Source organism: Paramisgurnus dabryanus, chromosome 14 (assembly GCF_030506205.2).
Source record: "Paramisgurnus dabryanus chromosome 14, PD_genome_1.1, whole genome shotgun sequence".
NCBI classification, from domain to species: domain Eukaryota; kingdom Metazoa; phylum Chordata; class Actinopteri; order Cypriniformes; family Cobitidae; genus Paramisgurnus; species Paramisgurnus dabryanus.
Window position 1 is genome coordinate 17,265,061 of NC_133350.1, and position 24,008 is coordinate 17,289,068.

At 37.9% G+C, this 24,008-nt stretch overlaps 1 protein-coding gene across 12 annotated transcripts in view; it reads left to right on the forward strand.

The window, feature by feature from the left end:
• plekha6 (pleckstrin homology domain containing, family A member 6) overlaps positions 1 to 24,008 on the forward strand; it is a 113,532-nt gene that overhangs the window by 66,806 nt on the left and 22,718 nt on the right. For 9 of the 12 annotated variants that reach the window (XM_065241373.2, XM_065241374.2, XM_065241366.2 and 6 more), the window contains 4 exons: positions 9,069 to 9,169; positions 22,583 to 22,779; positions 22,921 to 23,367; positions 23,444 to 23,948. In XM_065241373.2, coding sequence (XP_065097445.1) covers positions 9,069 to 9,169; positions 22,583 to 22,779; positions 22,921 to 23,367; positions 23,444 to 23,948 — 1,250 coding nt within the window. Of the gene's footprint in view, positions 1 to 8,651; positions 8,980 to 9,068; positions 9,170 to 21,185; positions 22,087 to 22,582; positions 22,780 to 22,920; positions 23,368 to 23,443; positions 23,949 to 24,008 lie in introns of those variants that run through there. The other 3 variants (XM_065241376.1, XM_065241370.2, XM_065241377.2) reach the window with 3 other exon arrangements.

The following is a 24,008-nucleotide window of genomic DNA, read 5'->3' on the forward strand; positions in this document are numbered from 1 at the left end:
ATTCTTCTATCTCTCTTGATCTCAATGGTGATGTCTTGACAGCCACACAAGCTCAAGTTGTCATGGTAGCGTTCAGAGTTTGACATGAACCTAAAGCATCCAACTTGCGGTTTGCCTTCCAACTGAGGCATACATGAGAGATTAGTAATTATGTTTGGTTTGGTTTGGGGTAATTATAGGTTATAACATGACATTTCAATATATGCATATATATCCAGCTGGTTGCCTACTGTTGCCTGGTTGTCTTTTTGGTGCTGGTGTTGCGTTTGGTGCTGTAAGTGTGAAGTGAATTAGTAAGTGAATTGTACACATTGTCCCCACACATCCATCACACTCTGTAAGAAAGTGACATCTTTGATTTTTGTGACAGCGATAAATGACCTGCTTTTGACCAACTGTGAAGGTCAGTCATTGCTCAAGAATGCAGAATCAACATCATTCATATGCGTTGTAGGATAGAGTCTGTGTGTGAATTATATAATGACTGTGTCGCAGGTTGGGGTAAGGATGCTCCAGGCACCACAAACATACAATATGTTCCAGAGTTATTGTGAAATAACACTCCAGTAATGAAAGATGTTTTGCTTGACATGAATGTCAACCACGGATGGAGAGATACTGAAAGACTTTGAACTTCTTTGTAACACTAGCCCCTCCCACATTCTCTTACATGTCGTTTTTACATTATCAGATAGGCTGATTTCTGGGTGGGCAGATAAGAGGTTGGCCCGCAGGTGCTGTGGATGAGCATCAGCTGGCTGCATGTCCAGCATACTGTACGTCTGCAGCTGCAGTAAAAATATTATGCCAACAGCAAAACAGTTTTGCTCATACGCAGGTTTTCCACATCTATAGCAGAATCTGTTTTAGGATTACATTTATGCATTTGGCAGACTTATCTAAAGCGACTTACAGTGCATTACAATGCACACATTTTTTATCAACATGCATGTTCCCTGGGTTCACAAATTTTTGGTGCTCCTAGTTTTGGTGCAAAGAGTTTTTTTGCTTTCATTAAGTATTGACATGAAGAGTAACATGTATTTAATGGAAAACACCACCATTTTTTGAATATTTTACTATGTTCTTACCTCAACTTAGACAAATTAATACATACCTATCTTTATTCAATGCGTGCACTTAATTTTTGTACAGCGCGTCGTTAATGTGTTAGCATTTAGCCTAGCCCCATTCATTCCTTAGGATCCAAACAGGGATGAATTTAGAAGCCACCAAACACATGTTTTGGCGGAAGAGTGCTTAGTTTGCATCACTTCGACCTCTCGCTCAAACTTCCGTCAATATTACTGCGCCTGAGGTCGAAGTGCTGCAAACTAAGTGCTCTTTCGCCATACAATAGTTCTCATTTTTTATCTGCTTAAAAAATTGCCACATTTTATTTTGTGCCACCATACTTACTTGTCTTTAGTGGCTTCTAAATTCATCCCTGTTTGGATCCTAAGGAATAAATGGGGCTAGGCTAAATGCTAACACAGTCACAATGTTGTACAAAGATTAAGTGCATGCATTGAAAAAAGATAGGTATGTATTTAATCGTCTAAGTTGAGGTAAGAATATAGTAAAGTAATGAAAAACTTTGGTGTTTTCCTTTAAATAAAAATTTATAATATAAGAAAGGGATATTGAACATCCACCCAGTTATTTCAAAATAAACCCCAGGCAGGATGATCAGGATCTCAATGATAATTTATTGCATGACTACTTGCAATGTAAGTAAATAATTGCACACAAAATATTTATTTGAAATATTAGTTTGTCAGTAATAAATACAAAAGTGCCTGAGAAGTGAAAGCGGAGTTATACATTAAACACATAAGTAGTAGGCCTACCGGCTAAATGGATAGTTCAACAGTTTCATCCCAAAAATCACTAAACCTGTTAACATACAGTAGTGCTCATCTGTGCACTGCGAGTCATCCTAAAGGGATAGTTCACCCAAAAATGAAAATTATGTCATTGTTTATCCACCCTCATGTTGTTACAAACCTGTATAATTTTTTTGTTCTGGTGAACACAAAGGAAGATATTTTGGGAATGTTTATAACCAAACTGCTTAGAACCCCTATTGACATCCATCCAAAAAATAAACACTATAGAAGTCAATGGGGCTTTTGATTGGTTTGGTTACAAACATTCCTCAAAATATTTTCTTTTGTGCTTATCGGAAAACAAAGCAATGTGTACAGGTTTGTAACAATACAGGATATGAGTGAGTAAATAATGACAGAATTTTTCTTTTTGGGTGAACTATCCCTTTAAGATGACTTGCAGTGCACAGATGAGCAGTGTGTTAACAGTTTTAGTGATTGTTATTGAGATATACCCACTAACCAATCAGAACCAAGTATTTCAGAAAGCAGTGTAATAAAAACAGTGATTAAGAAGTATTATGTTAAAGTGTATACATACATCCTTGGTTGTTAATATCTATGTTACATAATGTTACATAAGTATTTTATATAGTCTGTCATAGTTGTGTATGACCAAATAATACTGGAGCTAAGTATAACAACTAGCCATGGTCTCTCCTACACCAAAAAAACAAATAATATAATAACATTGCTTTCCTGTCAATGTTTACTTCCTTTGTGCAAAGTTTCAAAAATCAAACATGATGTCACTAGGTGTTCAAAGTTGTGGTTTTGGATTTATTGACTGTGTATTGATGTGTGTGTACACAACCATAGATAACATTGTTAGTGTGTGATGTAATGTGAATATGAAAAACAGTTTTCTCCCAACGTCTCCAAACATGTCTGCTTACTGTAAGATTTACACTTCACTTACCCTTAAATCATTTTTTTGCATGTTCTCAGTTTGCATGGTTTCTGTTGCATATTTGTATTCTGGAATATCATATCACAGCACATCTGCAGTTGTAGAAAAGAGAAATAAAAATTCCCTAACGTCCACTCCTGTCCCATAAAGATCTCCTTATCTTCTCAGGTTTCTATATGAGGAAATAGGGTTTTGTCTGCTTAGTCTGTGCTAGGAGCACCTGCTCTTTTGAACTTTTACCTTTCTACCTTGCTCGTCTTTATGAGTGCTTCTCCCTAAGGCAGGAATCCCATTTGATGTGATGCTAAAGGGAGAGGAGGTGACTTCCTAGGGCTTTTTAAAAAATGCATGCCATGGGGTTTGTGTAAGATAGAATAATGTCTACTTATTTGTGCCGAGAAAGTGCAATAGAGACCGTTGCTGAAAACAGGCCTGTAGACAGTTAGAGGGACCCTCAACCTCCCACCCAATAATCTTAAACATTTGTTACGCCATTTAATGCAAACACAACAGCTTGCAACAACCTCAAGCTTTGCATGTGGCTCACATGTGTATGAGTGACATGTGTTGTGCATCCCGTTCAGAAATACAGCATAAACCTTTGGCCTTGTAAAGGTCTAATCAAACATCTTTTTTAGCCATTTAATGCTTACTTCTTGGCTTACACTCGTAATTCAGAGTAGCCAGTAAATTTAAGACATATTTGAGCTCCATTATCACATTAGATCATAAAATCTTCCCAACTTGGGCTGCAATTTAATAATAAACTCGAGGAACATCTGTGTTTACATCTACCCTGAGGAAGAGGGTAACAGTAATGGTTTTTGGCTTCTGCAGAAGCTTGCCACGTGCAGCAAAGCAGGTTTAATTGGTGAGTACAGCAAAGCCTGTAGGGCCACATGATTCAACCCTGTTGACTTAGGCCACGTTTCTCCGGCTAATTACTTCACACTGCCTTCTCTTTTCACACCTATACAAAAAAGCAGCATAGAAACATATGCGATCTTCATAAATCTGAGGTCATAGGCATGATCTGAATGTGAGGGCTGTTTTAAAAAAGTTCTCCGAATGCATACTTAGGAAAGCGTGTTTATCTTTGGTGAAAACAAAGTCTGAAACATTAGCAAACAGCCTAAAATCCCACTGTGGGGAAAGTCAGGTTTGTTGTTTATGTCTTTTTGTGGTGTTTTTAAAATGTTTTAAGACAAGCCATGTCAAAATTATCATTCAGCACCACTACTGAGTATTTTCTCCATAAAATTAATTGCAGACAGTCTCACTCCCGAAGTTTAAAAATGCCTTGGTTTCATATAAATCATATCAACACAGTTGAACGCATGGATCAGTAGTTTGAGTCATAGATATTATGTATGGATGCCGCATAGACTGAAACGATTGCTCACACAGAGTGCTGTAACTTGTTCAAATCAGCGCTTAAAGATTCAGGTATGCATTGTGTGAAATCAAACTAAGCATTTATATGTATAATACTGCCGAATGTAGCATCTATTTACATATACAGTATATTTATGGTCTGAGGTGGTGCGAAAGAGTGGAGAGGGGTACTAATTTGCATATTCATATCTATGGTCCGAGCTGTGCAATTGAGTAGAGGCGGGGACTAATTCGCATATTCATAGATCCACGTGCTAAATGAGACAAGGATGTATTCAAGCTGTTTTAAAGCATGAAGAGATTACTGTGACCATTAAAACTTTTATATGCTATTATGATGCTCAAAGATGCATGATAAAGCTGATAAAAAATTGTATTAATTCATACGACCCCATTTGTATGTTTTTGTACGATTCTTCTTGACCCCTCTGACGTTGGGGTTAGATGCACGGTTAGGGTTTTGGTTTCGTTGTTGTTGTTTTTTTCATAAGAATTGTATGTGTTTGCACAATTAACTTTGTATGAATTCATAGGAATTAGCCAACTATAAAATACGTACAAATTCTTGTGAGATCAGGCTGAATAAATAAATAAATTCTTGACTACAGGGAGACTTAAAGAGTAACTAAACCCTAAACGAACTTTTATTAGTTACTGTAATGATCTGTAAGAATGGGGCTTTATTAGTGCTGTTCATTGATTTGAGGAACTTTTTTTTACATTTGGGTATAAACAGTTGTGTCAAAAGTATTCATATTCATTACTCAAGTAGAAGTATAGATACTAGGGTTTAAAAAGACTTTTGTAGAAGTTGAAGTATCAACTCAAGCTTTTTACTCAAGTAAAAGTGAAAAAGTACTGGTTTCAAAACTACTTAAAGTATAAAAGTAAAAGTAATGTAAGGAAAAAAAATGTCAATACGGAAAAAAGCCTAGGCCGCACCACAGGGGCCTATTGTGCACTACACTATCTCCTCTAAAAACGTTTCTAAAGGCCATAATAACTATAGTGTTATATTAAAAAGTTAATGTTAAAAAATTTGGGATGCACTAGGGCCAGGGGTAGGCAACGTCCATCCTGGAGTGCCGATGTCCTGAAGATTTTAGCTCCAACCCTTATAAAACCTTGGCTACCTGTAGTTTCAGGTGACTTTTTAGACCTTGATTAGTTTGTTCAGGTCTGCTTGATTAGACCTGGAGCTAAACACTGCAGGACATCGGCACTCCATGTTGCCTACACCTGCACTAGGCTATCTGTTTCAACCACATATACGGTATATGCCCATTAAAAATTAACGCATTTTAGTACAATGCCAACAAATACATTAAAGCAGTGGTTCTCAAACTGGGGACATCGAGATGGTGCCAGGGGCCCCAGTTTTATAATATTTTATGAAATACATTACTTTATTACAAATTCTGTGTAATTAAACCTCAGAAAAATAAGGCTACTAAACAAAAGCAATACATTGTATAATTTAATATGTTTTGTTTAATTCAAATTGTAAGTTTTAGAATGTTTATGTCATACATTTTCTTTTGGGGGCCGCAAAGGAATCCACTGTACACAAGGGAGGCCACAAAAAAAAGGTTTGATAACCACTGCATTAAAGAACCATATATGTGTACTACTGAGCATTAACATGTGTTCCATAGAGAAGAAGATATGATCACTAGTTGCCTATAAATATTGTAATGGTGCAAAAAGTCAAACTTCAGAGCAGTGGTGCCCTCTTTAGTTAAAAAACAACAAAATCACACACAACTATAGTATGTGTAAGAATAGAAATATGCTATTGTTATCATTTATAATTTTATTTTGACAGCAACACAAACTACAAATATGCAATTATATATTATAGCCTATATTTCTGCATCTGTACTTGTGTTAGCTAATTGACTTTAGCTTAATCTAATGTGAGCTGATCTTACATGTCAGTATACTTACATATTTCTTGTAAGTAAATTAAAAGTCAGGTTTAAGGAAACAGTTGATGTATATTAACAAAAGCAAAAGTTGGTATGTATGGTTATGTGTTTTGATTGATTTAACACTCAAGCATTCAGCTAAGTAGGTTTTGTTAATGCAAATAAATTTTAGGACAGTTATTAGCATATACAAAACAACAGATGTCTTTGGCATAGATATATTTGCCATGCTTCAAAACGCAAAGCAGCAGAATGTCATTTAAGTTGCACAACTGAAGTTACATGATATAAATTGGTATTGTTACACTATTTAAATCACACAGATGAGTTGGTGTCAGCAGCCAGCTATATATTTACACAGGCTTGTGAATGTGAACTGACCTGAAAGTGATGCGCGAGTTTTATTTCGTACTTTTCCATTTGAAGACAGAATGCCGCGTTCTGTTACTGTACAAACGGATGGCGGATGATATCAAAGCATTGCGAGAGCAAACTGCTCCGCATGCTTTCTAATCGCTCTCGCGGTTCTTTTATGTTTATCTTTGCAGTGCTATCGAACAAACTTTTGATCATCTGCAGTCAGCTGGGGGGGCGGGGATTGCGTACAAACCAATAGGGTGTCGGAATTGTGTATGTTTATACTTCTCATCCAACCACATTCGCATTCATCCGGATGATGCAATTTATCAAGATAGGTTTTTTTAACTTTGACAAACTGGAATGTAAAAAAAAGAAAACAAGCCGAAATTAATAGAAGTAACGAGCGATTTTTAAAATGTAAGGAGTAGAAAGTACAGATAATTGCGTGAAAATGTAAGGAGTAGAAGTAAAAAGTCGTCTGAAAAATAATTACTTAAGTAAAGTATAGATACCCAAAATATCTACTTAAGTAAGGTAACAAAGTATTTGTACTTCGTTACTTGACACCTCTGGGTATAAAGTGTTTCAACGCTATGATATATGTTGTAAAAACGTCTGAGTGCTGCCCTCTTCAGGTTGAACGGGAGCTATTGCAGTTGAATTTTCCTGTTGGATGTTGCGGTACCGCGTGATGTAAGCGGTACAATCCTACGTAAACAGGTTCAAGCTCACCACACTCTTGGTACGATCTAAGTTCATCCGCTCTATCTGCCAACTTTCTTGCATTTTTTAAATATTGCCAGTGGGTGGAGTCAGACTCTGACCAGGGGTTTAGTTACTCTTTAAGTTTCTCTATGCTTTACAATATTAATGAGTTACATAGGGCCACAGTCAGCTGTGAAACAAACCCACTACAGGAACTCCAGGAAGTTTGTTTCCTTCAATGACTCATTGGACGAGAGGGTCATTTATTAAAAATCACAACTCTATTACTGGCTGTATCCAATATGTCTCCACGGCTGCTCTTAATATCTCATGGCATTTATTTGACTGCACAACACCCTGTGTCCTCTTATCACGAAGCTTCCCACTACCCAGCTGTGCTGCGCAAAAGAGTTAGAAAATGTGTGACAGAGCAATTTAATGCCTCAATTGATATTCTAAACTCGAGGATATGAAAAATGACCCGCTGTTGTTGTTCCTGCAGATATCTGAGTTGTATGCCAAGTACGAGGAATAGAAAGCAATAGAGCATACAAAAATATATTGGTTGTTACTTAGAAAAATAGATCTAGAATCAAGATTTAGTTCCTCAGAGTCATACCTAAGTTCAACAGTCACCAACATCCATATCAGCCAAAGTTAATGGTTTATTCCTCAAGAATGATTTGAAATATAGCAAATTAAATAATTGGGCTTCTGAGTGAATCTCATTTAAAACTGAGTTAAAAATACTTGTTGTAGGTATTACCTCGTTTTATATTGGCATGTATTTACCATCATAGATATGATGTAAGTGATTTTGTATGTCTGTCTATGTTTGTGTAGTAGTAAATATTGCTCCACGAAGAAAAGGCGGAGCTCTCAGAACTGATATTATGTTTATACCTTTAGGGGCATTATAAAGTTGATTTTGTGTACACAGAGAGCTGTAAGCACATTATTAGGAATTAGAGAACAAAATATACAATAAGATTTAGCATTTGAAAAATTTATATTAGTCTAACCCTTATTTGAACTCAGTGGTCAGTGGTCAAGACCTGACCGATAGGTTTATAGTAAATGTTATTATGTAATTTAAGCAATGTTGATGTGTTTGTTTGCATTTTTTAAGTATATGATATTTTTGGTATGCTGTGGCGATAACAGAAATCTTCTGTATCAATATACGGCTCTTATTCAGGATCGTTTTTGTTGAACATTGGTTTTGTTTACAAAATAACAGATTCTGATTGGCTCAGTGCAGGTACAGCTGGCGGAAAGCCAGAGTCTTTGCAGCACTGAGTCACTGCTGATAGATATCTCTCTCTCTCTCCCTCTTTCTCTCTCTCTCTCTCTCTCTCTCTCTCCCTCTTTCTCTCTCTCTCTCTCTCCCACTCTTTCTCCCTATCTGCTCTACCCACTTCTAACATAACCTGCTTTACCCCTCCCATTTCTCTCTCTCTCTCTCTCATTCACACGCACGCACGCACACAGAGCTGTCAAAGCCCGAGTTCAGTGCATTTTCCGGCAGCGGGGATTCGATAGGAACACTGGATCACCGTTACTCTGCTTGCTTTGCGCTAAAAAATTTAAGGAGGTGCTTTATTATACAATGAGCCTTGAGCGCTTTCTCTCGATGAGAACGCATAAAATGGATATCTATTATAGGATTTACCTGCTGTTGCTGTTTTACTTCTTCAGCCCATCATCACCAATGTAGAGGAGCTCAGGGAAACCATTTTTTGAGAACCGAAGAACAGATGATCACATTGAATAATCACATTTTATCATTTAGGTTGGATTGCTGTTTTTTACGTTGTTGTGACAATTAGTTTTTTTTTTTTACGTGTCAGTAATATTTCAATGTGTTTGTTTTTTATTCAGACGAGAAAGAAGAAGGGGTCTTGGGCAGCCTTCCTCTACTCAGCTTCAAGATTGGACCAGTCCAGCTGTCGGACAACATCAGTCGCAAGTTTGCCTTTAAGGTTGGTGATCTCAAAGTTGTTCGGTACGGCGTGTTTTTGTGACAATAGAGGGAGGGGGTAACGGGTAAACATAGTATTTAGTGTCATGGATCTTGGCCAACTTGTGATTCCTGTGAAGTGAGGATTGTTTTGTATATTAAACTGGATTAAAGAATATAGTATCTGTCAAAACCACAAACTTACGGATTGCATAAACGCACGCAGTGGACTTTGCATCTTTGCAGTTCCTGAGTATGTTTGTTTATACACTATGTGCCAGAAAGGCAAACATAATGCCTGATTATATTTTTGTCATGATTCGTGGGTTTGAGCACACAGATCTTTTATCCGTGTATCTACAGGCTACAAAGGTCAAAAGTCACTAGTCAAAATGATCTTGCATTATTGTCTTATGCATACTAATGCATACTTCATACCAATTTCTACATTAATTAATTCAAATCTAATTGAAAAATGAAGTTTATTCTTTTAATGACAGTATGGCCTTGATCTGGCATGGGCTGTACACACCTGATAATCCACTGTATTTCATATGCATTCTCATTTGAAATCATGGAAATCTAAGCCTTTCAAAAAAATTAAACCAGGTGAAGAAACTTAATTACATCAGATGATTCATCATGTAATAGTGCAGTCTGTTTTATTTAACATTATAACTTTGGCTTGCTTTATGAACCTTTCAAAATTGAATATTTTCAATATAAGCCCCATACGCCACTAAATACAGTACACTTTGCTGTATCAAACGCTTTGAAGAATAAAGTATTTAGATATGAGGTATAGTTTATTTTCATAACTTTGTCATGACTTTATAAAGACCCATAGTGCGCCACATTGCTGTTGCCCTCTGAAAGGCTGCTGTTTTGATGACTTCATTATGACTTCGAAAACAAGAATATGTTTTTGCTTGGCCCACATGTGAGGCTGTATTAGATTAGACAGGGTGCATTCTGGGGTATATCTGAATTACACACAGTAGATGTGTTTTGAAGTGTGTTTATAACATAACAAACTGTAGGCGCGCTTTTTTCCATGTGTGGGAATGTGAGACCCGTTATATGTTTACATCTTTTGCCTCTGGCCCTGTGGAGACCTTAAGGGCTGGGGTGGAGATACTCTGAAGAATCTGTGTCGTGTCTATGCAGGTCTTGTTAGGTTTCTAGTAAAACAGCTTTTTTAACACCTGGCATTTTAAAATACTAATAAGAAAGAAGCATGCGATGGATGAGGCAAAGATGAGACGTTGATGACCTTTGACACAGAGAGTTCAAAAGATAAGGCAGATGTTTTGCAGTTGTTAGAGCCATACTAATAATATTAATTTATGTTCATTGAGATTTTAAATATATATTATGTTGCATGGGAAATATTTATTAATTCATTCATTTGTAATACATTTATTTATTTTTTTTTTTTTTTTTAGTGTATGATTTTTTTTACTTTTAAAGGGACAGTTCACCCAAAAATGAAAATTCTGTCATCATTTACTCATCCTCATGTTGTTTTAAGCCTGTATGAATTTCTTTTTTCTGATGAACACAAACGGAGATATTATAAATGTCCATTGACTTCCATAGTAGGAAAAAATATTTTGGAAGTATTTTGATAAATGATGAAGAAAATATTTTGATAAATGATGTTAAGCACACAGTTGACGGTACCCATTAAATTCCATCATATGTTTTATTCCTACTATGGAATTCAATGGACACTATATACTGTGTGTTTACCATCATTTATCAAAATATCTTCTTTTGTGTATATCAGAAAAAAATAAATAAATTCATACAGGTTTAAAACAACATGAGGATAAGTAAATGATGACAGAATTTTCATTTTAAAGTGAACTATCCCTTTAATATATTGTACTCATACGTTCTAATAGATTGGGTTGTATAAGTTATATTGAATCTCGATTTTTGAATCAGACAATTGTTTTTGGTTTTTGGTTTCACACGTCCGCATCTAATGTTCATCCCCTGTGGCAATAGCAGAGTTAGGAGAAGAATTTAAGACCTCCAATACAGCTTCACTAAAACTCATGAATGGTCATCCACGTGTTTTTGAAAACATATCCGGAGCTGTTCAATGGTCTCTCCTACAATAGTAAGGCTATTATATACTCTGATATACTTGCAGAACAAAAAAAGACTATCCGTCACAGTACCTGTAGTCTCTTGGATCTTTACCCAGAGGCAGAGGGTGTACACAATGTGCTCTTCACATATCACAGACCCCTAGTTTCGGTGTAGAGCCACGTCAACATGCTGTTTTATGACAAGTATGATAAAAGTCATGAAACCGTCATGTGTGTCAAAGTATATCTCTAAAAATAACTCATTTTGACACGTATTTATTACCTGACTCCGTGTTAATAATTGAGCGGGAAAGGCTGAGGTGTGTGTGTTGTGCATGAGAGCGAGTGAGTGAGCGAGCGAGAGAAACACAGGGAGAGAGAGAGTATCTACATTATAATTAGATACTTAAAGTGATAGTTCACTTTAAAATAAAAATTCTGTCATTCATCATTTTCTCATACTCATGTTGTTCTAAACCTGTATGAATTTCTTTTTCTGATGAACACAAAAGAAGATATTACCATCTATAAATGATGGTAAACACACAGCAGATAGTAACCATTGACCAGTGACCATTTTTACCATCCTTTCTCAAATATCTTCTTTTGTGTTCATCAGAAAAAAGAAATTCATACAGGTTTAGAACAACATGAGGATGAGTAAATGATGACAGAATTTTCATTTTAAAGTGAACTATGCCTTTAAAGTATATTACTTTATTCTGTTATGTAACTTTGTGTTTACCTTTTTATTGCTATTTTTTTAATTTTATTTATATAACTTACTATTTCACTTTTAATTTTACACTATATACTTTTATCCACTATTTGTATGCAGCCCATCTGTGAATGCGTTGGCGATAAAGCACTAGGGTTGTGCCTATGGTTAAGAGACACCATCGTGATGCCACCACCCCACCCCACTCCGCTGCGAGTCGACATACACTAACTCTCTTCTATAGACTATGGTTAACCTAAAATCTTTGCGGGAATTGCTCTATAAACTAAATTGAAAATATAACTAATGCATGTATGCTTTTTTAAATACTATAATCTATGCCTGAGACGTGTCATGTGCTAGTCTGTGAAAATATCCTGTCAGGCATTTGATCTTGACATTTCTAGAATCTTGTCTTTTTACATGTTGTACATTTAACTTAAAATATTTAATTTTATACAAGAAAACAGCCCATATTAATAATTTATTAGTAGCCTATTGGAGATCATGCTCATTTTTACATAGCTATGTGGGCATTGAAGCGCAGTTTAAGATATAAACCCAGAATTCAGCGAACGCCAAGAACAAGCAAACGGGAACAACCCTTCGACCGAAACGCGGGATTTACATACACAGACCATGTTTAAATTTCGATGTTCATGGCCAGAAATACCAACTTGTTCACTTTGTCTAGTTTTAATGAGCTGCGGATTGAAGTGCTGGCTGCTCCCCGCGGTGCTGAAGACCCGCTCTGACGGAGTACTGGTGGCACATATGCATACGCATTGCAGATATTTACGTGCAACCTATTGGAAAGTGCGGAGTCATCGTTGGGTTAGTAAAATAACGAAATTATAGCTTTTAAATAGAAGAAAAAAAATGTATGTAAAGAGATCTTTTTAAAAAGTGCTTAAAAGTGTACATCTCTTCTTTAGTGGAATAAAGCTACTTTTTCCCCTTATGTGCAACCTATAGGAAAGTGTCATTAGTTGGGTTAGTGAAATAACAAAATTATAGCTTTTAAGTACAAAATAGTATTTATGTAAAAATATATATTAAAATAAAAAGTCCACAACTCTTCTTAAGTGGAAGTAATGAAGTAAAATAACGGATAATAACGAAAAACGATATCATCGTCCATCGCGATGGTTTCACATAATCATCGGCAACTGCCAATTTAGGGGACATCGCCCAACCCTATAAAGCACACTTGAATAGAAAATGCAATTGAAATTGAGAAAGAGGGGGGGGGGTGTTTGTCAGCCATTCTCTAAGCTGCTCTGTGACAGTGAGCGGTTACATGTATCATGTTCCCTTCACAAAAAAAGCAGACACATCTCTGACGCAGTGCATCTTGCCCAGGGTGTCTATATTCAGGTGCTTCACCTTGATCTACTGCCACGTCTTTTATGAAATCTTTTTCAGGTGTGCCAACATCACAACTGATGTTTGGCTACAGGGTGCGAGATGTTCTTCTGTTTCATGTACAGGAGTCTTATATTTTCTCGCTATGTATTGTTGTTGGTTTTACATTGTGCCTGCCTGTATGTTACAGTAGCTAAATCTTTCAATACCTGTGTGGTAAAAACATAGCTTTTAATTATAAAATTGAGAAACATATTCTTTGTTTATTCATAAGTTCCTTTTGAGTGCCTCTGAAATATTAATGAATGCCGGTTGTGTTACTTTTCCCCCTTTTCTCTGAGGGCTGAATTGCAGAAACATGAAATACCACAGAGGTGAGTCTGCCGGCATCAAGCTCGCAGTTCTCAGCTGATCCAGAGACAAAACCAGGCCTGTTTTCAAAGCTTGTGGGATGTGCAGATAAGGCTAGGCGGCTTTCAGATGTGTTCGTAATGAATTCACTGTGGAGTCATGTCCCTGTGGTAGGGTGGACCATGAAAGCACGGCTTTGCAGCCTATCAGAAAGAGCTGTTGATGGATTCTTGGAGCAAACCTAAAACCATTTGTTCTCACCTGTCTCTACAGACTCTACAGTCACTGCTGCCTGTCCCAAGTTCACCTTTTTTACCTAAATGCCGCTGGTGCTTAGCCGTGAGCCTCTTTTATTACCAGTTAGCATTTTATTATCTAAATAAAAGTATAATTTTATTATAAGTTTCACTTTGGGAGCTAAGACAAGACTCCCTATTACCTTGTGTCCAAGTGTGAAAGAATGAAGCATCTCTCTTATCAGACATATAGACCCTCAAATCAGACAGACGCCATACAGAAAGAGAGCATGAATGTGTTTGTACAAAATACAGGGGTGGACGGAGTTGGTCTCTGTGATGCCTAGTCATTAAAAGTAACTGAAATCAGTCATTTTGTCCTTCCTCCGTCATATTTTTACCGTTGTTCGGCTCGTGCCGTTGACTGCTTGTCAACATCAGATTACAGCTGTGGCTGCGACTTTCCTGTTATGTTGGGTGTGTTTTCCCAGCTGTTTGCTATTGGCCAGCTGGGCTGCAGACTTCAGTATATGTCTGATAGCTGGGATAGGAATTTTGTAAGCTTTGGGATAGGTGAAGTGAACATTGTGAGGCATCATACTTTGCCATGAGGTCAAGGATGGACTGGTTAGCACAGCTAAGCTGTCTACTAACTGGTAGATACTTAAACTACTCCATCTGACACCCATTTGTTTGTATATTTCCTTGTAATAAAGTGTCAAATGGATGTGTTTTTCTCTGTCTGCTATCAGCTCAAGATAAACGCTACTGGAACTGTGTACATAAAAAATTAGCTACATATAGCTAATGTGGTATATAGCTAACAGGTACATGTCATATACTCCAAATGAGAAAGAGACAGACAGAATGACAGAGGCAGGAAGACAGGAACGCAGAGGGCTGTTATTTCCATACCTGCTGAAGCCTAAATGTCTGCTTCCTAGTTACGAAATAAAGGGAGGTAATCGCCCTGTTCCTCTCTGTTTACATAGAGCTGCTGTGGGCGGTGGCACCTGCTGTCCAGACTAACAATGCCTCTATCTCAGATGGGCTACTGTTTGATTTAACAGGTGTAGACAGCTGGACTGCTCACCCGTGGAGCTTTACAACCCAGATAAAATTCACTGTGATTATTTTTTCTTTAAACTGGAGCATTATAAGAGAAATAATACACAACTTAATCTGCTATAATGCACCTTTTTTTTCTCAAACTTTGTGCTTTTGTACTACGCCACACTTTGCACATCCTGCAATAATGTACAGTGAATGTCCTTTTCTTTGGTTGATATTTGTATATTTTTGTCAGATTTATTGCATTGTATTAAGTACCAGTACACCAAAACAAATGACTTGTAGTACATGTAAACTCATAGTACTTGGCGATGAAGGTGATTCTAATCCTGATATAATTATCTATTTAATTAAGTCGTATTTTTTCTTGCCTGTAACATCCTTTAAAGGTGCGATGTGTGATTTTTAAAAAAAAAAAATTTTTATTGAAATACAATATAATATATATACAACTATATTATTAGTGGTGTTGTTTAAAGACCTTACATAATGAACTGTATTGTTTTTATTACCTTAGAATGAGCCGTTTTTACAGTAGTCCTAAACGGAAAAGCGGTTCTTTGTAGCGCGTTTTGTCACTACGTTATCTCAGACAATGACTTGTTTGTCCTGTGGCGGACAAACTCTATACATTTCAAAAAAGGAGGAGTAAGCTGTGGAGCCATTGGTAGCAATTCTTAAGCCCGATTTGTAGTCGTGCGTAGGTTCTACGCCGTAGCTAAGGTGTAGGCTATACGTAGCCTGACGTGTACCTCGCAAAATTTTAAACAGCGCGTCAGTTCTACGCGGACCGCAAGCGCTGTAATTGGTCCACCAGAACCCCTCCCGTCAGGTAAAAAAACCTGCGTCATGGGTATTTCCTTTTGCGACGGTGAAAACAAAGAGTGGCCAAGTTGAGGAGTGATTTAACTCAAACTGCAACAAAAGTTCGCTGTTTATTTACTTCCAGCATTGCTGGTCTTCTCAAATCATACACAACAAGTTGCTGTTTCTTCTTCGTTTGTGGGTTAACTTCCCAAGCTTCTTCTTCTTTGACGGTTGCGCTGCTACTGTGGTAACACGCATGGATACTGCGTACCAGCGGTCTGCGCGCGTGTTTGCACGTCGACGATGACGCAAAAGTATAAATGAAAACCGACGCGGAACGAACACTGTCGCGGCTACGCCGTAGGACCTACGCACAACTATAACAAGCCCTTTAGTTTCACCTCCAGATGTCGTTAAAAATCTACACACAATACCTTTAAACAAGTTGTTTTAAATAACAGTCTCTCCAGAATAACGAAATTATGCGATCGCATGATTCAATGCATGATCAGCCAAAGTCTGCAAATATATTTTGTTTTAAATACGCCACAATTTTGCCGCGTAAATTGCAGATTTCTGCTTGCAAAATATGCAGGGCTTGCATGATTTCATAATCCCCGCATTTTCGTAGTAAAGTCATATATATCTTAGCAGAAAGTTGAAAAATGTTGCATTTACTTCACACATGCGCAGCAATGTCCCCTGTTGTTATGGGAACATTGGCAAGTGACGTAATTACGTGACGTGAACATCAATGAAAAACTGCAAAAGCTGCAAACAGTTTTTGCAAGTTCCCGCAATTTTGGCAAGTTCCCGCAATTTCGGCAAGTTCCCGCAATTTCATCGCATAAAATTGCATAAATATCCTGCATATTCCATCGCATTTTTTTAAGAAAACGTGCGTCAATCAAGGATTTTTGCCTGCAACAATTAAAAAAAAACTTTATCTTGACTTGGATTTACTTTTCTTAATTCACTGGAAAATGTATTAACTTAGTTTAAAGCATACTGTATATATATATTTTTTTCATTATAAAAGGTTTGTTTTCTGAAAACATATTTTCATGAATGATTAAATGTATTTACTGGATAGAAGACAATGATTGTTTTTTGCCATGTGCAGTATCTCCACAATGCTGTCAATAAGGCCACCGAGGGCTTTGCCAGAACCAGATACTATAAACGTAGCTGTAGATTGTGTTGTGCTGTGTAAATGGGTCAGTGCGGAGAGCAAGACAGTAAATGGATATTACACTCCAAGGAAATAACCAGCGGTAGTTTTCATTTTGACCTGTTGAAATAAATGCTACCCTAACTGAAACAGGACCCAACAAGCACATCGACAACAAATGGAACAATCTTACAGATTTGGTTCATACACATGGCTATCTTCACCCCATATTTGACAAATGATTGTAGCTAATGGTGCCTGGGCCACACCTCAGTGCCAGTTTCATGGGAGACAGAGGGCTCTTGGCACCGCCAGAGACAATAATCTCAGATTTCACTGAGGCCTGTGCAGCTGACCCTGTTTCATGTGCAATATAATAAAAAGGCCAATTAAATGTCACTTATCAAATCTTATCGACTGCTTGTCTGGTGCATTGCCATCACTTGCACCAAACCAGGACATCATCCTAGTATGCTCTTTGTTTTCTTCTCTTAAGATTGTTTCCTTAGGCTAGTTTTATGCTTTGATGTGAAGCACTTCATCTTCTGAAGTTTGATGGTCTTTCTTCGCTTAGGAAAAAACTGAGCTCTGTGTGAGAAATTCCACCATCCCAAGTGGACTACAGTATGTGAAATTTCTATTCACAGACCAATGATGACAAATGTTTTCAATTAGGTCATAATTAAGCCTTGTATAAATATAGACCAGAACTGACATACAGTACTGCGTGATGGAAAGTCCCTATAGCTCTTGCTTCATTTGACTTTCTGGTTTGTGAAGTACAGTATAGGTACCTGTGTTTGTTTGGATAGAGGAGGACATGGTAGTTAGTGGAGGTTGCGTAAAGACAGATCAGACGAGAGCTTGACATGTGACGCCATTGTAAACACAAGTGTCTGATCTAGACCACAACGGTGTCTCCAAGATACACTTGAATTCAGGCTACTATTTTAACCCAGCATTGTGGAGGTGATTTACAACGCATTAACCATTCGCAAAAGCCTGTTTTGTTTACCAACACCAACTGGTTGATTTAAGAGAAGCTTTTCTGGCACAAACTACTAGTGTAGTTTACAGATCTAGACTGTGAATTACTGTTTTGATCTTGTAGAAACTAAAGTTTGTGTAAGATTACTAGCGACAAATTGACAATTTAACAAATTGGTCCTGCTTCAGTTGAAAATGCATAATTTGTCACACCTCGGTCCAAAGAAATGTTAAAAACTTCTCACGTACCTACAAATTTGCAAACAGAGGTGTTACAAATGACCATGATTTCCTTGCAGTAAGAAAAGCTGGAGGGTTAGTTACACAATAATGCACCAGCTACTTTTAAGTTAAACAAACATTTAAAGTGCCAACCAAGATCCATTTAATAATCCCCAGAGAAACAAAGCCTTCTCTGTAAAATGCAGACAGAAAGTAGGGAATTTGCCAAACCCTTAAATAAATCAATAGTAAGGGAGTGCTTGACAGTTTCCTAGGGCAGTGGTTTTCAAACTGGGGGCCGGGGCCCCCAGGGGGGCCGCGAGATGGTGCCATGGGGGCCCCAGTTTTATGACATTTTATAAAATACATTAATTTATCATGAATTCTGTGTAATTAAACCCAATTAAATAATAAGCGAACTAACCAACAGCACTACTAGGTTTAAATTTATATGTTTTGTTTAATTAAAATATTACATTTTAAAACTGTTTTGTCATACATTTTATTTTGGGGGGCCGCGAAAAAATGCACTGTACACAAGGGGGGCCGCACACTGAAAAAGTTTGGGAATCACTGTCCTAGGGGAGAGGTTTTATCAAAGCAAGAACGCGTTTCTATTGGCAGGTACAATGGTAAGGCTTGTGATAGCATGGCATGTTTTTTATGCCAGACATCTGTAAGTTGAGAAACCTTCACAATGTGAACAGCAGATTGTTTTATTCGATTTTTTGTTTCCTGTGACATCAAACGCCTGTTCGGTTTGCAGGGATTTTTAAGCGTGCACATTTCAACCAGCACTGCAGTACATAGTGAAACGAAACAACATTTCCCCTGGACCATGGTGCTATATACACACACTGAACTACATACACACATGGTGCTACATATACACACACAGAGGACTACAAAACCTGGCAATTCAGTCTGTGAATAAAGACAAACAATGCAATGATCTAGTAGTCAGTCTATGTGGTCTTGTTATTCTGGTACATTGGAGTCATGTTGATTCATTCTCATTAAATGTGTTTGCATGATGAAACTCAGAGGAGCGGTCTTTGTTCTTCCACTTTACATAGCAAACCTCTATATCTGCATATGACTGTAAATTTGGTCTATTTAAAACAAATCTGGTTTATCGAGTTATATTTTGTTTCTATTCAAAAATATAATTTGTTTCTTATAATCTGTCTGTGAGGTCAATTAGCTAACAGATCTTCAGTCGATTTATTATTTGATTTTATGAAGCTAATGTTGGCACACCCTTAGATGACCAAGTTGTTGTCTTATTCAAGGTCTTTTGAGAAGTTTAGCAAAAGTAGAACTGCTGAATTGCAAACAGCATCATTTTTATAGTATTACTAAAGGTTTCAGGGATTGTCTAATGGATAATGACACAACTTCTCCATTCAGGTGAACCTGCTGTGCATGGGACGATGTGAAACTGTGTCTGTGTATTTGTTTGGGCTTTTTGCATTGTTGGGCTGGTTTGGGGTCAGAAGTCAAGTCATTTAGGGAAACATTAAAGGGATAGTTCACCTAAAAATGAAAGTTTTGTCATTAAACTCACCCTCAAGTTGTTTTAAATCTGTATGAGTTTCTTTATTCTGTTTCTTCTGTTGAAGAAGATGTTTTGATAAATGATGGTAAGCACACAGTTGCTGGAACCCACTGACATCCATAGTATTTGTTTTTCCTAGGTAGAGTCAACTGTGTGCTTGCCATTTATCGAAATATCTTCTTTTAGGTAAACTATTCCTAAAGGTTAACATTAATGTAGAGACCTGCTGGATTAGCTAAGATTTTTCAGATGTCATTAAGCAGAAGTTGTTTTTTAAAGTATGGCATAGCAATCCTGTGATTGTGTGTGAGTTTAGGATTGTGTAATGTATTCTAATCTGTTTGGTTCTTTTGCACTTGGCAACCTTCATCATTTAATACATTTTCATACAGCATTTTTGTCTGTTGGGTGTTACACTGTTATGCACAGTCCCTGTGTGAAAAAAACTGTAGTATACTATAGTAATTACTTTGCTAATGCTCACTATAGTATTCATTAGTATCATTTACAGTATAGTAAATTGATAAACTGTAGTAAATATTGTAGTATACTTGAACATTTAGGGCCCTGGCTATCTTGCACCCAGCGCAATTGACTTTGTCAGTGACCTATGTATCATTCGTATTTTGCACCGGTGCACAGCGGGTTTTTCCCTCCACAGACGCACGTCGGCAAACTAGGGAATTAACTTGCGCTCTCTGGGAGGATCAGCGCAAAAAAGGAGGTGTGTTCCGGCGCAAACCATCCCTGATGCTATTTTGCAGTTTCAAAAAACAATTGCGCCACTGACCAAAAAAAACTAGTCTAAAGTCAGTGGCGCGTTGCGCATTATGCTATTTTAAGGACGCATGCTTGACCATAATGTATAGCGTGCACAACGCTCACACACTTTGCTTGTCTAATCTACACAGATGCAACAGTTATTTTTGCAAATCATAAATTGTTACAATAAAAAATATAAACACATGAGATAAGGGAAATCATAGTGGTGAGCATTGTGGTGATAGTTTTTATTTATTGTGTGGCGGCGTTAAAAAAATTCTCATGCAAATAACGATTAAAATATTTTCATACTTTTGTTGTGTGGCTGTATTACGTTTATTCTATGTAAATAATAATTAAAATGTTTTAATTAAAAAAGCAACAGCGCCCAAGATCCGCCCACAAAGTCACTTGCGTTTTGCGCTTCACACTTGCGTTTCAGATCGTTAAAATAGGGCCCATATTATGTTATGGTTAAAAAACAAGTACTATAATTTTTATATGGGTCTAAATCAGTGATTCGCTTCCAGGGGGTCCACTAGAGGGCCTCAACAAACTTCCAATGAGGCCTCAAGATTACTTATTTAAAGGGAACATTTCACAAGACTTAAGATGTCAAATACAACTTTGGTGTCCCCAGTATACTTATGTGAAATTTTTGCTCAAAATACAATATAGATAATTTATTGTAGCATGCTAAAACTTTGTAGTGCCGTTTTGGGTGTGTCCTGTTAAATGCAAATGAGTTGAACTCTGCACTAAATGGCAGTATTGTGATTGGATGCTGCAGATTAAGGCGCGGTTTTATCCCCTTCTGACATCACAAGAGGAGCCAAAGTTCAATTACCTATTTTTTCACATGCTTACAGAAAATGGTTTACCAAAACTTAATGGTTTACCATAAAGTTACGGAGTTGCTATCATTTTCTAGGTTGATAGAAGCACTGGGGACCCAATTATAGCACTTAAACATGAAAAAAGGCAGATTATCATGATATGTCCCCTTTAAAAAAAGACAAGACAAGTATTAGATTAAGCTTAAAACAACTAATATCAAGATACGTGTTTTAAGTTATAGGTTATTTTCTATTTATGTCAAGCTCTAGTATATTTTATTTGGCAGAAATTGTGAGGTGGGTCTTTAAATATTGTTGTGGACAATGGGGGGTCTTGAAGTGAAAAAGGTGGAAAACCCCTTGTCTAAATAATTCTGTGTTGCCCCCATGTGGACAAGTTTGGAACCACAGTGTTTTGGATAAGAGTTTGTAATCAGTCCACCTTCTTTACTGTCCCACAGGTATATTTTAGGTGTCTATGTGCATCACACAATAGCTTTTGTATTTGAAATGTCTCATAACATAGCACAGTCACATTTCTACTCACTGCTATCTATATTGAACTCACTAAATCTGATGTTAACCACATCTAGTTCACATCTAACCGATCAGGTTATCCTAAAATTGACCTTCACATCTGACCCAGTCATTTTCATGTAGTCTCTTCTCCTCTTTTTCCAAAACCTCCACCACCCCCACCCTATCTCTGAGGGTTCTTGAGTGTCAACCTCCAATGCAGACGATACTTTTTAGTAGGTAATTCATAGCACCTTTTTTTTTTTGCTTGTATAACTGCATGTTTCCAGTTGACTCCAGAATACTAGATACATTATACAGTAACTTCGTCTGGTTTTGCATGTGCTGTCCAACCCTTCCTCATTTACCAATTATCTCCAGTTCAGGATGATAAATCCTTTGAAACTATACTGTATAAACAGTTAGACTGGAGACATCGGAAGTAAAGATTATGTCATTGCATGTTAATTCAGTTTGCTTGCCCTTAACATGTCCCAGAAAAGCCTAAAGTGATAATACGTCTGTATTCACGCTTGTATGCATGTCTGTCAAGCATTTTTTTTCATGCAAAGGCTGAAATTCTCATTTTTTACAGTTGCAACTTAAGTGTTTTTTTTTTGCATGTGCTGTATTTGGTCTGTTTTGCATGCTATGGTTTTCCTGTGGTTTACAGTTACAGTGCATTCTTATGTGGGTGACTTCACTAATATTCATTTTTTCTGTTTTTCTGTTGCAGGTGTGGTCTGAAAAGGAAGAAGAGGAAGAGGAGGAAGAAGAGAGTGAGGATTTAAAAGGCGGTATTGCTTTCTGTTTGCAGGTAGAGCACGCAGGAACGCGAACGTATTACTTCAGTGCAGACAGCCAGATGGAGCAGGAAGAGTGGATCCAGGCCATGAATGAAGCTGCCAGTGTCCAATATCAGACTGCACCCAGGTACTCCATACTGTACAAACATGCTCTCTAATAAACAATGATATTATTAATACTAATATGACAATGCACGTTAGTCCATATGGTAACATTCTCTGAAGTAAATTGGGCCCAAATTTCTTTCTTTTTCCCGCTGTCCTGCAGAAATCAATCTGAACCCATTTCTGCAGCCGACCAAAACGACACGGTAGCCAAAAGACTCGAACCCAATGCTCATCCTGAGAACAATGGTCAGAGGCCACACCCCCATGAGCCTATCAACCATGAACACAATGGGGTGGATACCAGAAATTCCATGCCCACCACCCCGGTGATTCCAAATATAGAAGGCAGGATAGGGGAGAAAGGACGCTTGGCACCACATCAACCCAACGGATGGGGTAACTATGGTCCTCCTAACGGTTCAAGATACCAATCCCAAGAGAACATGAGGGATGTACGGGACCCACACGAGGAAAACGTAGTGTTGCGGAGAGGCTTTGTGCCCAGGACGGCACCGGAGAGACTCGCCCAGAGAAAAAGCTCTATGACCCAGCTGCAGCAGTGGGTCAACCAGCGCAGATCCGTGGTGCCACCAGATGATGGGCGCAGGTGAGAAAAACATTTCAATGTTGATTTTACCGCTAAAATGATTGCCACCTAATGCTTGTCCTTTTCGTCTGCTCAGTCCATCTAGGTATTACACCGTAAACCGTGGTATGTCACCGGATTACTACAGTACGTACGGCGGGCCTCCATTCGTGGAGGAATATCCCCTCTACCCACCAGGAGTACGCCCTGAAAGCATCTGTTCCATGTCAGCTGCGTACGATCGTCCGCCCCCTCGCTGGTCTGCAGAGGAGAGACGGCGATCATTACGAGACGGACCCTTATATGGGCAACCTCGAGACCCTCAGTGGATGATGGGACCCCAGGGCCCTCATCCAGGCTATTACACCCAAGTAGATGCAGCACAGAACTCCATGCGACGACTTTCCATTCAGCCGCGATCCCGGTCCGTTCCTCGTTCACCTTCTTCTTCTTCAGGAGGACCATACTCTCCACACAACTTTGCTTCGCCTGCCCGGTCGCCCAGTACAAGGTTTGATCGAGTGCCTGGTCGAATAAGAGAAGATGGTATTTACGCTAACCCTGCGGTTTACGGCCTGCGCAGGTCCCTCAGTTCACCTAAGGTAAAACACATCTATAGGCAGTACCCTTTTTAAAGGTGCTAATATGTACCATTTAGGTAC